At 38.8% G+C, this 17,581-nt stretch overlaps 1 protein-coding gene across 1 annotated transcript; it reads left to right on the plus strand.

Moving 5' to 3' along the window:
• Positions 1-4,582: 4,582 nt before the first annotated feature.
• Positions 4,583-16,021, plus strand: TMEM237 (transmembrane protein 237; the record flags this gene model as incomplete). The annotated part of the gene is made up of 11 exons (XM_084209061.1): positions 4,583-4,595; positions 5,146-5,202; positions 6,215-6,328; positions 6,702-6,816; positions 7,389-7,546; positions 8,167-8,290; positions 9,252-9,443; positions 10,339-10,412; positions 10,890-10,983; positions 11,749-11,870; positions 13,381-16,021. Coding segments are annotated over 11 exons (1,131 nt in total), but the record flags the coding sequence as incomplete, so codon positions are not given.
• Positions 16,022-17,581: the final 1,560 nt, after the last annotated feature.

A 17,581-nucleotide genomic window follows, 5' to 3' on the forward strand; every position in this document is an offset into this window, starting at 1 on the left:
ATTACAGCTTATGTTTTACTTCAAGAATAATCCTAATGTCAGGATTGCAAGAATTTATCTTTGTACGTGAGGGATTTGGAAGAGGATTAGGAAAGAAGCTCCAACAGGAGATATAATCATATGTTCTGTGTAGCTTTTGAGCTTTTTATGTTACACTTGGATCCACTTTTGTACCAAAAAAAAGGAAATACTGTAAGTACTCAATTACAAGAATAAAGAAAAATCTATTTTGTTGCATGTATCTATGTTATTTACTTACATGAGTTCAGAAAGGTCCTTTCCTCTTTTTCTATTATGCTTGTTCTTGTTCTGTGATCCCTTTATATTCTGGAAGCCTTACAAATTATATTAAGTCAGAAGGTGCTTTTTTTGCATGGTGTCTGTCAACAGAGTGTTATTTATGAAGGTATTGGTTTGTTGCTAATCCTTTTTACCTTTTAGGATAGGAGTGGTATTCGCATAATATGAATTACTCCAAAACCCAATTATCATCATAATACATGTAAATATATCTTTTCTGCTCTTCCATCAACTCAGGTGAGTAGAAACTGATAGAATGTAGACTTACCAAAGAGGAAAATAATCAGAAAACCTTTCTCTTGTTGGTCTGTGATGGCACGGTCCCCTCATCAAAGGGTACAATGCTTGTGTCAACTAAGTTCCTCACTCTCTCCACCTCCTATTTGTAGCTGTCGCCGCCTGAGTTACACAGATGGTTATTTTGTTGGCCTACCTTATCTTGGAGGAAAATCAACAAAAGTGAGTTAAGCAGTCTAGAAAGAGGTTATTTAAAGATAAGTATTACAGCCACCAGGATGCCTGCTTGTTCTAGAGCCAGGGCTTGTATTCCCTGTTTAGAGGTAAAATGGGAGAGATGGAAGCCCCAATATGTCATTGATGTGGGTAAGTACTGACAGAGGGTGAGATGGCAGCCAGCTCTCTGCTTGTGGTCCATGACCAGCTTCCCCACTCCTGCCTAGTCCAGCATTTGTCGACTCTTTGTCTTTTTTCCACGTATTATTTCTTACTTTTTTGGTTTTGGTTTTGTCCGATTATTTCATTTATCAGTTTGTACCCTAACTACAAGCTGAAGTAGTCCAGAACTCTTTTCCCCTTGATTTAGCTTGTCTGCAGCCCGAGAGACGACTACCTCTCAGGGCCGCGAAGCTGCGCTCACTCCGATACGACAGCCGCCGGCGAGAAGGCGCAGCCTGGGAAAAGAGAAGCCGGACCTCCCGGCGCTGGGGGGTGCGCAGCCGCGGCGCGGGGCGGAAGGAGCAGCGGCTCCTCCCCGCAGAGCCGGAGCTGGGCGGGCGCGGCCCATGGCGGCGCGGCGGGCGGGCCCCGGCGTGGTGAGAGGGTGGTGGGGCCGGAGCGGGAGGGGGGCGAGAACGGCTCCGTGGGGCTGCAGCGCGGGGGGCGGGCCGCGGGAGCTTGGCCCACCTGAGCGCTGTTGCTGAAGGGATGTGGCGGGGCGCTCCCTTGCAGCAGCTGCTCCGGGGAGGCGGAGCTGAAGCGCGACGCGGGAGCGCCTTGGTAGAGGAGCGCCCTCGTAGCGCGGCTCCTACATCCCCACCCTGCTGCATCCCGCGGGAGGGGGGAATGTAACCGGCCGCAGGGTCGCGCTTTTCTGTCCATCTTTGTAGCAGAAGAAAACAAGCATTTCTTCGTTGTATTTTTTCATATAAAGCTCTCAAAAAAAAAAAAAATCTGCAAGGCTTTAACAAATCTGTGAAGGCTGCTTCAGTGTTTTTAAACAATCTGGATATTTAAACCTTTCCTTTTCTCAGCATCCTGGAATGGACACCCGGGGAACTGGGTAGTTCGTTTTTCCCCTGAGTTTCCAGGTGCGTCCCACTGTCTTGTGGCCTGGCTCAGGTGTGCAAACACAGGGTTTGACCAAGGCAGCGGCTGCCTGGTTTGTAGGGGTCTCTTGGTTTCGGTGGCACTTTAGAGCACTCAGCGGCTGTTCTGTCCACAACAAAATGTCCACGGGGACCTGTCCCCAAACTCACCCTTTCTATAAAATTTGGGGTGAGTTGCTTCATACTCTGTGAACCTGCAAATAGACAAAGCTGATTGCTCTGTGGGAGAGTTGGGGACTGTTACAAAAATGGACAGATTAATATTTACAACTGGCTGCTTGCATGTGGTTTCCTGTGTTGCAAGGAATAAACGATACAGAACTCAATGCACTTGCCAGTTGTTTTGTAGAAGGTAATAAAATAGAGAGGTACTACTGAGTACAGAATTACTACTGCATAGGCAGTGAATGCTGTATAAAAGGTTTGTGGCTTTTGGTTTTTTTTATAGGGTTTTTACCTTTTAGGTTTTTTAAATACCAAGTATCCTAAATGTTTACTAAGTATTGCCACAAGAATGTTAGAAACAATAAAAGTAATGAGCTCTGACCTTTACCAATATTTTTTCCCTTATGGTGCACCAATATAGTGTGACCAGTCCCCACCAGTTTGCTGGGTGCCACTTAGGGTGTGCAGTGCTCTACCTGTGTATGTGGCACTTGCTGTCAGTCTTCAGCATGGCCAAAATCCAAGTGAGAGATTTGAGGTCTAATCCCACAAACACTTCCTTGCATGAAGCATCTCATTTGCTTTGGGTAAACAAACCAAAACTTGCTTAAAGGAACCTGTGCCAGCATGCAGAGTGAAGGGTTTTTTAGTGCAAGTAATATTTGCTGCCATTGAACAACCTGTCCTTGTTTCAAATGGGAGTAGTTCTGGGTCCTGACCCAGGGGCAGGAGGGTTCAGCTCCAGCTAATCCTGGCTGCCTGAAGTTTATTTTTAGTTCAGAATTAGCTGAGGTTCAGTGTGAGCAGCGTGAGGGAGCCTAGACCAGTTCACAGTGCCTCTTTCAGGGAACGACTTCAGATGATATGGGAAAGAAACAAGTGGTGAGTTTGTGGATCCTTGAGTCTTACCAATCTTACAGCCCTTTTTATTTCTGGTATCTGAATTTTCTGAGCATGGGAAATACTTTTTTGTGTATATTCTTCCAATATAATTGTGTAGTACAAAATCTGAAAGTTAACTCCTTTTTCTAGATAAGAGAAAGGTACAAGCTCAGTTTCAGATTATTATCTGGAGATCCTTTTAGATTTTAGGTGTTTGACCTGTTGGTAAATATGTTCAAAATTATATGGAAAAACTATATTTTATAATATTTTAAAGTATTTTCATAAGTGAGTTTATTTCCTTTTATTGTTTTTATTATTGTTCTAAATTTACATCTTCATTAACAGAAAATACTCAGGTCACATTGTATACTGTACAATTATGCTGAATGTATAATTTATTACAAGATTTTATATTTATTTAAATAGAACGACTAATAAGCTTTCTAGTGAAAGTGGTACCTTACATGAAAAGTGAAATTTATTGAAGCTGAAATGCAAGCTGTTTCTCACACACAGAGCTTAGCTGTATGTTCCTACTACAGTGCCCATCAGAACTCTGGTAAAGGCATATTAGTCTGGCATCTTTTACATCCTGCTTTTATACGGCATCTCCATTAGGAATGTTTGGCTATTTAGGAGGCATACAGAGCAAAACATACCTTGGATGTTCTGATCTGAAGCTGTTTTCTGAGAGGTGGTTTCATACTGGCAGAAGTTGACTTTTTTATCTCTCTTGTCTTTCAGTGCCCGCCTCGTGCCCTTCCTCCAGTGCCAAGGTAAAATCATTGCATTCTGTGCAACTGATCATGATGCTGTAGTGTAGATTTTGAAAATAGTAATATTAAAAGAAATAATTTTCATAAACATCTGAGCATAAATATGCTTCATAAACATGCTTCTCTTGCTAATTTATTGTTCCAAAATGCTTTACAAGAAATGCAAAACATTTTAAAGTTTTATAGAAGCCAGGAAATTTTACCATATTACCTCATTTTAAATACTCATGAGAGATAAACTCATTAAAAACTTTTAGACAAATATTCCAGTTTTAATGTCTAGTACAGCTTAATTGTTGTTCATTTTAATCTCTTTTTCCTCCCTCTTTCTTTTATTTTGTGTTCTTAAATTTATTTGAATCACAAATACTTAAAATCAGGAATTTCTGGAATTAGGCTAGATATTCTTTAATAGGAGTTAGGTATCTATTAGTTTGATGTAGTATAGGAAAAAAATTTGGCTTTTTTTCAGTGTGAAAGGAAAAGCAATTATATCGTTTTTATGGGATGGTACTTCAGAATTCCTTCAAAGTACCTGCAAGTAAATGTGATGTTTATGATTGTCGACAGATAATGTCTTTTTAGTGATGTATGGGCTCAAATGTTTCATAACTTCTGTTGGTTTGTTATATACCAGGCAGTAAGACAAGTTTTAATTAGCCAGGTGATTAAAGCTTTTAATCTGATCCACAGCTAGCCAATCAAGAAATTGTGCGTAGTCACCAACAGAGTGTTGAATCTTTATACACATCTGCTCATAAAAAGGAGGGGGGATAAGGAAATTAACCATAAAAGTGTGAATTTCACAGTTGTGAATTGTAGTTGATTCAAAACTAACTTTCTTTTCATCTTTTTACACTGCTTGTCAACAACTTTCCTTCTTCAATATGAAGTGGAAGCCAAGGTGAGTTATTAAAGAGAACTACAAACATTGATAGTTCCTTTTGGTGCCACTCTTTCTCTCTTTAAAGACAGAGCCTTATACTTTTCCTAAATGCAGGCAGATCATTTAAACTGGATACCTGTGCATTGTTAGAACTGTTGTTTTTCTTTGCTCTCTTTACTGTTAGCTATTTCCATCAAGGTAAAGGAAGTGTTGCTGCTGTGCTTTAAACAATAAGTTTATTTTTCAGAGCATTATTCAGAGTATTTCAGTTTATCGCTTAGCACACATGCTTGTATGTATTGCACCTTTGCTGCACATAGAATTCTTACCCTGATTTTTTACTCCATTTTCCTGCCATCTGTATTCCTCCTCCTTGTGTGAGCTAGTGAATTGTCATCTTACCTGTAAAAACAAAAGATGCCATAATTTGTAAAAAAGAAATTATTTCTTAATTTGTAAATTTGTAAAAAAGAAAGTATTTCTTAACTTGCAATAGGATGGCTGTTAAAAAAAGGAAATTTAGGTTTTTTTCTTGCTGTGCACCATACTTCTGTTTTATGTTATGCAGATGAAATTCCACTCAGTCGTCCCAAAAAAAGGAAACCCAAAGGAAAGACTCCATTAGGTAAGGTCCTGCCAAGACTAAAAACTGTTCTTTTATTCCTTCCATTTTTTCTTTTCTAACTTCTTTGCATAATTCATTAAGTAGACATTTCCAGCTGTAAGCTGCTTATGTTGAATGTGTTAAGCACTTGAATTTTTGAATGAACTAAGATAAAACTCATTTAGCAGTCTGGTTCAATTTCAGTCCTTGGCCAAATAAAGTCACAAGTTAATCACTCCATTATCACTGAAGAGTTGACTGTAAAAGATTATTATTTGCTGGTTACTTTTGCATTTGTGCACAATAAAGGTTTATAAAAGGTGGGTAAACTTGACTTTGAGGTGGAAACAAAGATTCAGTTATTACCATAAAAATTGCAGTCCTTCAAGGTACTATTAAAAAGCAGGTGTGATGTAAAATGGAGAAGTAATTCTGTCTTTCTGCATCTGATCATGATGCTAGTGCACTATAATATGAATTAATTTTAAACTTTCATGGAAATATAATTCCTCCAAAGTATAATAATTAATTGCTCAGACTGGAGTAAAAATCCGTCAGTGGATTTTTTCTGCTCCTTTTTTTTAATCTTGTGCTGTATGTTTAGCATTTAGACTTTCCTTTGATGTGATGCCAGTTTGCCTTAGCTGTGTGGATCACCTTGTAATAAACTATTAATTTTTTCTTGGCTCTTGCATTATGATTTTTGCACATAGAAAAGAGAAATATAAAGGTGTAGTTCTTTCCAGTGATGGATTCTTTTCAGGCAGTCCTCTGCTGTATGCCCAAATGGGAATTGTGCTGCTTCTTGGATACTTAAACAGTATCATGCTCAGGAGAGAATTTTACTGTGAAATACCTTTGTATATTTCTACTTCTCATCACTGATTCTCAACTCTTACATTTCCTATAGGCAATGCATTTTCATCTCAGTTGTTGCTCAGCTGGGCAACAAGGTAGTAAATGGCAGCTTTCTTTTGCCTATTCCTCAGTGGCTCTGAGTTCAGGCTGCTGGGTCTTTTCCTGTGGTTTTTAGATGGCATTGTGCAAGCAGCGGTTCGTCGGCAGTCTGAAAGCAGCGAGCCCCTGACCCCTGAACCTCCTGATGCCCCTCCTCAGAGGAAACGCAAGAAGAAGAAAGTACCTACTGGTACGTGAGATAGTGCTAGATGGGAAAGAGAAGTGAATAAAACTTGGGAACACAGAAATATTACTGGACCATGTGCATTTAGGTTTAAAACATTTCATGTGCTTCTTTACCTAAAACAGCTGAAAATAATCTCTGGGTGAGTAGTAGCTTAGAGTTTCACTTTCTGGTTTCAGATTACATAGGGTACAAACCTCCATGAAAATAATGGATATACAGTTTTGGAAATTATGTAATAGTTAACATCATTCAAAGCTCAGATCATTATTTTTTTGCCACTCTTAATATAATAACTATTTATGTATTTAGGTGAATGTATTCCATTATTATGAAAGCTCTAAAACTTTCATGTTGGGTTGTTTTTTTTAATCTTCAGATTCTGAGACCTCTTTTACCCAGCAGAATGTGGCATCCCTATTTCAGAATGGAAATGGCATGGATGTCCCTGAAGCTGAAGAAACGGTGATCCGCAAACAGAGAAAAAGAACAAAGTGAGACAAATCTAGTATAGTTCATAATCTGGACTAACTGTAACAGTGAATGTGGCTGAGGAGTATTTTACATTGTCATTTGGCAAAAATGTAAAATCTTGAAGCCCACAGTACCATTCAGCCTGCGCACAGTTCCTTCCAGGATTAAGACCTAACTTTTTTCACTTCTTCCTTCTGTGCATACCTGGATGCATCTCAGCTCTAAAGACATTTTCATGAGCCTAATAGTTCAGTCACAGACATGAAGGAATTAGAATTTGGAACGGCTTTCTGTCATTCTTACTACCTTAATTATATGAAAGTTAGCATTTTTTTCCCAATTATTCTAATATGTTTTATTTAATAGGTTCTAATCATTAATCCCTTGATATGGAATTAGTCTTACGGTTTTAGTCAACTAACTCTATGGAAACTTTAGCCCTTAAAATTATAAACAGGTAATATGATATGGGTCATAGTCTGATGGGTTTTTATCAGTCAGGTTAGGCATGTTAAATGTTCATAGGAGCCTTTGGATTTTACACATTATCTCCTATTCTTTCTGTGTCCCACTAAGTGTTCTGTGCCAACAGGAAACCTCGGCCAGCCGAAGTGAGCTCCAATGAGCTGGAAGTGGAAGAGGAAGACATCATTGAAGATGAGCACAGGAAGAGCCCCGATCAGCAGCCTGTGTTTGCTGCTCCCACTGGAATTAGTCAGCCTGTTAGCAAAGTGTTTGTTGAAAAAAATCGTGAGTTCATATTGTGATTTAAGTAATTTAGGAACATTCTTGCAATTAAAAGAAGCATTATTGTATCTAAAATCTAAATACTGTAGTATTGGGAAGAATTTTTTAAAAGTTTCCCAAAACAGAAATTTTTTGGAAATAAATACACATGATAATTTTTCAACAGTGAATGGTGGTGTTGCTGTGCTGATATGTTTGGTTTGATTTTTTTAATTCTGTGGTGGGAGTGAAAAAGGTTTCAAAGTACCCAGCTGAGCTTTTTTGACTTAATATTGTTGCAGTACCTTGGGAAGAAACTATTACTTACAAAAATTCTTTCAAGTGGAAGTTTTTTGCAGGGTGTTTGTGTTTTTCTGTTGTTTTGTTTGGGGTTTTTCTTGTCCCAGGAACACTGAATCATTTCCCAAAGTGCTTTGCACATTGTTAACTCCATAACCTGACCCACCAGGATGCATCATTCTGACCAGGGGCATCCTGTATCAGTGTAAGCTGACAAAGGGCAGGAAGTGAGGAGAAGAAATTTCTGATGCTACTTCACAGCTTTTAACACTAATAAGCGTTAATATAGAAATGATGGTGAAAGGAAACAGAGCTCTCTAAAACTGATCTCCTTATTGTTTCAGGGCGTTTTCATGCAGCTGACCGTGCAGAATTGATTAAAACCACTGAAAATATCAATGTACTTTTGGACGTGAAGGCTTCATGGACTACTAGAGATGTTGCTCTCTCAGTGCACCGAAGTTTCAGGTGAAAGATAAATGTTCTGATGTGAATAAACATAAATCAGGGGTTTGGTTTGAGTTTTCAGGGTTTTTTTCCTCCCTGAAAATTACTGTCTTTCCTCTATAGTTGTGATGTATTTTTATTTCTTTTGGATATTCCTAATAAATGGTGGTTCTGGATTCAGCAGGTATAAAGTTTATTAGTCCTCTAGCCTTTGGTATTTGTTGTCAAGATTATGAATTTCTAGTGTAGAAATCACATGTGAAATACAGCTTATAAAAAGAATAAGTAAGAAAGCCATATTGCAAAGATTCAGACAAAATCTCAATAGCAGGAGATTGAGCTGATAACCAAAACATTAGTCACCTAGAGAAATGTGTTAGAAAGTAGGACTGACACATCATGTGTATCACCAGAATAAAAGTACCTGAATTCAGACACTTCTCAAAGAAAAATCCTGGTTGGTGGGAAAGAGGGAGGAGTGAAATTGCACATAATAGGGAAGCCATTACTTTTTTAATATGCAGTTGTTTTGCAATAGCTAAATGGGAAGATAACAGCCATCTTCTTCTGTGGTGCATTTTGGCTGGAAACCTGTGCTTCCTGCTGAAGCTTTTCATTAGCAATGAGAATATTGAAAAGATTGCCTTGGGGACAAGTTAGAATGTTGTGTAAGTGCAAGGGACAGTGGTCTTGGGAAACTACAGGCAGCTACAAGTGAAAGTATTTGATGCCTCTGGCTGTAATGAAGGAAAGGCAAAATATCTTTGTTTTCTTTAAGTGCTCAGGCTCTGGTGCAGTCTGGTGTGACAGGAGCAAACAGAACTCTTGCTTAGAATTTTTTAAACTAGATCAGAAAAAGCACTCAGAAACAATCTCTGAAAGGCCTTGAAAAGCAGGGTTGAACAGATAGATTCATAGGCCTTTTCTATTTATAGCTAATTCAAGATGTTAAAACTGGTCTAATGTTCTTTTCTCCATTCAGGGTGTTGGGCCTCTTCACCCATGGCTTCCTTGCTGGTTATGCTGTATGGAACATCGTGGTTATCTACATTTTGGCGGGAAATGAGCTTTCCATGGTTTCTAACCTGCTTGAGCAGTATAAGACAATAGCATACCCAGCTCAAAGTTTGTTCTATTTTTTGCTTTCTATCAGTACAGTCTCAGCCTTTGACAGGTAAAACATATTTGTATTTGAAAGGTGTATATATATAATTTGTGTATATGATGTCCCTTTCTCCTTTAGCACATTTTGATTTGCTGTTGATGATTTAATTGATATTCTCAAAGAATGATTTTTCATATGGCTGACTAAACACAGAAGGGGTCTACTTGTGCATCCAGAACTTTGGTAGTCATTTCTGTCTGATGCTTGCACCCTGCTTCAATGTACTTCTGCTGTTTGTGGGATAAAGAGGTAAAACAAATGTAAGAGCTGACCTGGTTTTTTGTGGTGGGACTATGAAGAGGGGTAGAGAGCAACAAATGTTTCTATCTGGTTCACTTTCATATGAATCCATTGCTTAGTCAGGTTTGAAACATAGCTGAGTGAACAGTTTTCCTGGCTTAGCTGAGGCTTCTGCATTACAGAGTAAGAGGGGGAATGAAAAGAAAGAAGCTCAAAAAAGATCATTAAGTAGACTAGAGTAATGGATGTTACAAATGTTTCTTTTAGTTACAGGTAGGATAAGCCAGTGGGGGAGTTGGTGCTATGGCAAAATTGTGACTTCTTTCCCTCCAAGGATGGCAGGAAGGAGTCCCAAGTTACTCACATTTGCTACTGTATGCAGTTCCATTAGCATGGACACTGAACTGAATGGCAAGGATTAGAGGGGACAGATGTCCCCAGGTTCTTCCTATTTCAGAAAGGTCTGCAGTGTGCTACCTCATGGAACATCCTCCTTCATTCTGGAATTGGCATAACGAGGACCATTGCCATGTGTGTAGATTAAAGCATGGTTACAGAGGCAGAAAAAATGCCTTGCAAAAAGTAAAAGAACAATAGAATGCTGTTAGAGGAACAATATAATTGTCTTACTGGGCTATTTTAATGACTCTTGATTTTGTTTAAGGATTGATCTGGCAAAAGCATCAGTTGCACTGAGAGGCTTTCTTACCCTAGACCCAGCAGCACTGGCTTCTTTCTGTAAGTATTTTGAAGTGGATAGGAAGCTGTCCAGAAAATATGGTAAATGGAAAACTCCTCCATAGTCTTTTTGCTGAAATCTTCCTCCCAGGTTATTTTCTGCTTTAGAATAAATGACTTCCTCAGTAGTTGATAATAGCAATGGCCATAAACACTTTGTTCCATTTTTTTTAAAGCCTTTGCAATAGTAGCATTAATAGAGTTGCTAGTGAGGTAGTTCTTTTCCATTTCTGAATATAGAGCACAAATGTAACAAAAAAAACAGAATCACAAAATGCAAGCTTTGATGTAGCTCATGGATTGTAAAAGTGCAGAAACCAGATTTTCAGGGTCAGGGGAATGTTAAAGAAAAGAGAATTAATTAAAGCAGACTATGATGGGAGGCAGTGGAGTGAAAAGAAAGAAAATGTAGTGATTAGTGCCATGAGACAGCATTTTGGGATTTATATCTGACACTATTAATTCCATTTCTTCCAGTGTACTTTGCTGCTCTCATCTTATCCTTAAGCCAGCAGATGACGTGTGACAGAATCCACCTCTACACGCCACCTTCAGAAAATGGCAGTATCTGGTAGGAAACAAGGAATCACTGTAAATTATAGTATAGCTCACTTAAGGATCTTGTCAAACTGGCACATTGAAGAGTTTGTACAAGATATGTAAGAAACTATTGATGAAGGATTTTATTTCTGAACCTGCCTTTGAGCTTGTCCTGAATATTTGATATTTTCACTGAAAAATAAAAACTCAGGGATGAGTTTGGTCATGTTGTTTGCAAATCCATTATACCTCAAACAAGAGTTGGAATGATGCTGGAAATGTCATCTGGCAGGAACCTTAAGAATCTCTTTTGCTTGAGAGTGGGACCCTACTAAGTAACAGTTTTGGGTTCAAGGGCAGGGCATTCTGTGGACAGTCAACACTGTCTCTGAAAGAGTCTGCCACAGGATGCATGGGCTTAGCAGACACAGCTGGCATTTAAATATAAACCATCGTTTCATGTTAGGTGATCCCATACAAAACTGTTACTTTCTGAAGTAGCTATTAGTGGACTCAAATTCTGGTAGCACAAATTTTTGAAGTAAACCAGGAGGAGCAGAACAAAAGTATTTATGTGAAAATTTGCTGGTTTGGGCAGTTAGTTTTTAGGAGAGGGTGGAGGTTTAGGGTTTCTGTGATCTTTGGTAATTGTTCTCTTTACCAGGCCTTTGTAATGCAAGACCACCATGATGGTACAAGTAGCTCTCTTTGCACATCTGGCTTAGAAAACTTGTTTTGATGTGATTGTAACTTCTCTGCACCAATGATGACTGATGGTTTGATGTGTTTTTCCCAGGACCGCAGGTACAGAGGCAGAAATTGTTCATTCGTGGGTTGTGGTGAATCTCGTAGTGTCCATTCTAGTTGGGACAAGTTGGATCTTCTTAAGTTCCCGACCAGAGCTAGACCACAGTGAAGGTAGGACACATTAATAGGCAAAATGTTGTTAATTCAAGTTGTTGAGTTTTTTTATCTGCTGTGCTCTAGTCCTGAGAAATTTTGTGACTGAGGAAGAGCAAGTATCTCCTAGCAACCTTGCACAGCAAATGCTTCTTAGGATGCTGGTGTCTGTGTTTGGTATTATAAACATTAATTTAAAAAGAAAAGCTTTATTTGTCCTCTCTGAAGCAATGTGAATTTTGAAACATTACAGAATGTCTCTTTTCAATAAAGAGAAAAAGAATTTAAAATTTTAACAGTATTTTAAATATTTGAAATGCGTTTATTCTAAGTGTCTCTTAGAAAATTCCCTGATGTTATTAATGTTCTTTCTGCAAGTGCCAAATGGGTTACAAGTTCAGTATTATTTTCAATAGGACATTGCAGTAGTTTTGGGAACTCCCTGGCTTTGAAAAGTCAGATTTGTGCTTGCAGCACAGGACTTCAGGTGAGGACTGCTTCTGCTGGTCCAGGCTGGAGGAGGGGGAGCAGGTTCTTCTCATTGAAGAAACTTGGCTAGAAACTGGGCCTTCTTCCTTTTGTGTTCCACCTGGGGTCCAAAATGTGTGTCCTAACTCAGTGTTCCTGTCAAGTGCACGAAGCCTGTCACTTGAAGGTATGCTGTAGATAAAAATCCTAAGCTTCAACTTGAAAGTCAAAACTCCTAAGAACATCATGACTTGAAGCACAGATTTGTGTTTGGGAGGCTGAGGATTCCACAGGCCTCTTCAAATTACTTTTGAATTTTAATGTACAGGTGTTTGTATTTCAGCTAGTTCCAGTTACTGTGTTTATTTCTAAGAAATCATTTAATGAGTTTAAAAAACCCAAACAACCAAGTGGCAGCCTTTACAGTCTCCTCAATGGTAAAATTTATGATAGATGCTTAAATCATATTTTAAACCCATAAATAATAAAGACTTAACACAAGGAATCCAGTGGCAGAATTTTACTCAGGTTTTGATTAAATTTTTCAATACTTACATGTGCCTACTAAGACTGGAAAAACACTTAAGAAATTTCTAGAGAGAAATTCATTAGTACTTACTCCAAATAGCAGTGAAAGTTTAGTGTGCTAAGGATTGGATATGCTAACTTAACACTGTGAGACAACAGAGCAAAGACTTGTAAAAATGAACCAGTCTCTAAACAGAAGTCTTTCCTTCTTGAGTCTGATGCTCTCTGATACTCTCAGAACTTTAACAATCCCTCAGTCTAATTCAGAGTTGTGTTTCAGTGTCCATGTTGAATGCAAGATGGTACTGCACATGGTCAACTGCTAACATTGTCACCAATTCTGTCAATTTTGGGGAGCAGCAGTAGTTTCCTAAAAATATTGGTGGCCTCTGCCATTGCTGAGTTGTTGATGATATGATTGGGATGAAAAGCAGGAGGCTTGGGGGAAGGCCACTGTACTTTTCAGGAATAATGGAATTATATTCAGGTGAAAGTTTTCAAACAAAACAGAATTCTTTCCTTTCTCTTTTAGAATTGATGTTTCATTCTGAAATTGAGGAATTTCCTCACGGAGATGTCATACCCAGAGTCCAGCCATAAATGTGGAACAAGAATCAGCGTATATTGTAGCTGTGACTGATGGCTCAACATGTTGTGTATTATAGCTATGTATTATAATTTTCGTAAAGAAAAAATGTATTTTTATATTGTATATATTTCATGTTGATCTTTTTATGTATGTTACAGTTTCTAAATGTGATTGAAAACTTTTATACTTTTGCTTTTTATTTTACAAAGTAGATATTCCCTAGTGCATAAAGTCAAGGTGATTTTGTAAATATGCTATCTACATAGCCAAAGAGACGAGAGTGATGCAAATCAGGTGTTCAGGTGTTTTTTGACTGCTGAAAGTCTTCAACAACCTGCTCTTGTTACTAATGCAAACAGCAGTTAGCTTATCTGATTTGGTTAAACATTTTCTAGAGATTAAAAAAATATCTTGCAACAAAGGTAGCCTAAGGAAAATTTATAACAAAACAGAGTTAGGAAACATAAACCCCACCAAGTTAGTAATCTTAAAATAATCTACATTTATTTGTCATAAAATATTTTTCTAGAATAAAAGATTAAATTGACAGGGATTTTGTTTAATAATCCATAAAAGAGGATTATTAAAATCCGCTTTTTTATCTTTGTTTCATTCTCTTGACAAAAATCTTGATAATAACAAGTTCTTACAGGCTGATGTAGATAAAAGACAAAAGTTTTAATGTTGCAACAGTTTGGTCAGTTAAATACATCTTCTCCTCAAACAGGGTGTTTTTGTGTTGCCAACAGGATGTATCCATGTCCTGTAACTCGGGAAGTGTAACTATTGCAAAGCCACTCACAAAAATAGTGTTTTGATTTTTCCTTATCTGGTATGGCAAGTGCAATCATTTTATTTACTGCTCTTTATAAACAAACTTGGATTTCATAAATGTTAAAAATATTCCTACCTATTTTGATGGAGATTGTTTTCTGCCAAATTGTTGCTTTGTGTTAGGATAGAATGGGAAATTTCTTCCTAAAATTACAAGAAAATGCTTAATAAATCAACCCCAAAGTCTGCAGCAACCCACCTTCTATGCAGTGACACAGTAGTAATTGTGGCAGGCAATGGGTTTTGCTGACAAGATTTATCCTTTTCCTTTATATTAAAGTGGCAAAATGAAAGCATTGCAGATGTGAGTAAATACAGATATACTGCAGGAAGAAACAATCTCCTTAGTAAACACAGATAAGGTCTAGTTCGAAAACCATTTATCAAGAAAATACCACCTAAAGCCCAAAACTTGTTTGTATGTGTTACTTAACATATATTGATTTTGCCTTGTTTGATTTAATATGTGTGTCTGTGGGTGGTTGTAAAAGGGGTGCACTTGTCAAAGTTCACTGAAGAATTACTGGACTTTTTTAGTAGTGAAGTTAAGAGTAGCCAGATAAGACTTGAAAGGAAATGTCAAAGGGCTTTCAATGCTTTCTGTGCTAACTTTTTGCTGTTACCTGAGTTGCTTCAAAACAAACATGGGAATGTGTATAACTAGGGCTCTTGCTGCCTATTGAGGACTTGTGTTCTCTTATGTCCATTCAACAAATTTAAGTTATTCAAAAATTCAGTGTTTGTGACGCCTTTTAAATGCTGTGGTAATCTCGGCAGGGAGGAAAAGACATCTACAAGAATTAAAAGATGTTCCACAGCTGTTGGCTGCAATCTGAGGCATTCAGTTTGCTGTGGGATGGAGCCCTTAGCCTCTTTTTTAAACTGTTGGGGCTCTTGTGTCTGTATTTTTGTAAAACTAGAGCTAAATTATGGCTGGCACTGCATTGTCCATTAACATGGAGAGACTCAGGGTGCTGCTCTCCTTCAGTTGTGCACTGGATGTTCTTGCCATGATTTATTTGGCTGTAGGAGATGAGGGATGAGACAGGAAGTGTTCCTGTGTAGTTTGCCACCACACTTTCTGCTGATGTTGTGTGTTTACTTGCAGAGTCACTTACCTCCTGAAGATGAGATTATTAATGGCATGGCTGCATATTTCTTTCATCTTGGTAAGGTCAGAAGTATAAGTTTGCCCATAAAATACGGAGCTCAGCAGAAGTGTGCTAAGGCATCTCATCAGTACAGGAAAAGCTTGAATAACATCATTGCTTGATTTCTGACATTAATACTAGGAATTGACCTTCCAACTATCCCTTAAGACAAAGTGATGCCAGCTGACAGCCAGATTCATTCTTATTGTGAAATATAGTCGTTTTTATATGGTTGAGCAGGGATTGAATTAATGAACTTAATGAAATCAGTATTTCAAGCCAGGCTTGCCTTTCCAGTGTATATTTTTAGGAGGGTCTGAGTATATCCATATTTAAATTGATGAGTTTTGAGGTTGCCATATAAAAAACACAATAAACAGTTTATTGGCTAATTATCTATTTTACAAAATATTTTTCATTCCATTAAGCCTCACAGTGGAATATGAGTTTAAGTGAGCTTTTTTTTTTAGTTTCTTTTAAAGTCATAGAACAAGTTTACAAAATAGATGGTTAATTCTAGAACATGCAATATTTGTAGAAGCCTTAACTGAAATGCCTTTGTGCATTTCCATATCATTGTTTTTAATGCATTTGTGTTAACGAAGTTTTCAGATATGTTGGTGCCAAGTTCTTGTTTTTACATATATGAAACATATATTAAACAGTTGCTGTAAACTAGTTAGAAATGATGGTACTACTTTGTCTTGTTTCCAGTTGCTTAGTCTGTTTAAAATAAATCAGTCTGTCTGAGGATTTGGGATGGGAGGCTGAGGGGCTGTCTGGGTCTGCTCAAATTGTTCTAGTAATTTAATATTTGGTCATTTTGACTTGGTTTAAATGTTACTCTCTCAAGGCAGTTTTCTCAAAATGAAGCCAAGGGTACATTAATTTGCAGAGTGTCTTTTTAAAGTAGTTTTGGTATTGCTGAGGTAAACTTTAGGAGGGTTATGATTAGTTCAGAATTACTCGCCTGTATATTTCCAGCAGAATTAATTTAATTGACTGAAGACTTTGGAAGATCAGAGAAAACCATCAGGTAAATACCTACAGCTAAGCCTAAGCCTTACCTGTCTCTCCCTTTTTCCTCATAGCGCTGTGGACGGTGCTGTAGCACTCCTCAGGGCGGCTGTGCTTGACGCTGCTGTGTAACTCCCCAGACACAGTGTTTTCCCTGGGTGTTATTTTTGTACTGTGCCTCCGGGGCTGCTCCCTCCCTTCACTGCGGGCAAGGAGGCCTCCCAGCCTGAAACCCGCCGGTTGCTGCTTCTGGGGACAGGTGCTTTAGGGGATGTTTTTTCCTGCCGTGTGTCGGCCTCCCATCCCCGGTGCGTTTATTTCCCGAGCAGCTTGTCCGCCGCGGTCACTTCGCTGTCCCCCAACCCTACCCACCCCGCTCCCCGCTCTCCCCTCAGCCCTGCCCCGCTCCCCGCTCCCCTCAGCCCTGCCCCGCTCCCCCCTCTCCCCTCAGCCGTTTTCCCGCCCTGCCCTCGCGCGCGCGCAGCGGTAACGGCCGCCAGGGGGCGGTGGCGGGGCCGCCATGTCGGACTCGGCCTGAGGGAAGCGGCCGCGCTGCCGTCGGTCGGTGATTTGGCAATGCGATCAAAGTGGGAAAATCAGTCAAAAAAGGAAAAATTCCCACGTGCTCCTACACACGAACCAAGCCGTTCGTTTTAATAATTCTATATTGAAATTTATATAACCTTTTCTTCGAACTGTTCAAGTTGTGGAGCCCTCCGTAGCTGAAAGTTGCCTGTACTGTATTGAGTAAAATAGCCATGAGAGCACGGCTATTCAGATGGACACAGGCAGGCCTCAAACAGCGATACAGAGACAAAAAGCAAGATCTTCTCTTGAAAAAACATCCATACCCGCTGCCAGATGTAATAGTTAATCCCCACAGTGAAAAGAAACAGATTAATGTACTTTGGAGAAGGGGGAGACAACCCTCTCCACCCCCTCTCACCCCAACAAACAAAACTCAAAACGACCCCCAAAAAAATCCCAAAACAAATCAACCAACAGCCACTTTGAAACAAAAAAAGAAAAAAAAAAGAAATAACTGTACATTTTAAATTCTTGAAAAGTCTCAAAGTAAAAGAGTAAGAGCAAAGTCTGAAACTGTAAAATTCTTCCATTTTAAATGCTTGTCATGCTGATAT

This window comes from Fringilla coelebs, assembly GCF_963513975.1.
Source record: "Fringilla coelebs genome assembly, chromosome: 7".
NCBI lineage: Eukaryota > Metazoa > Chordata > Aves > Passeriformes > Fringillidae > Fringilla > Fringilla coelebs.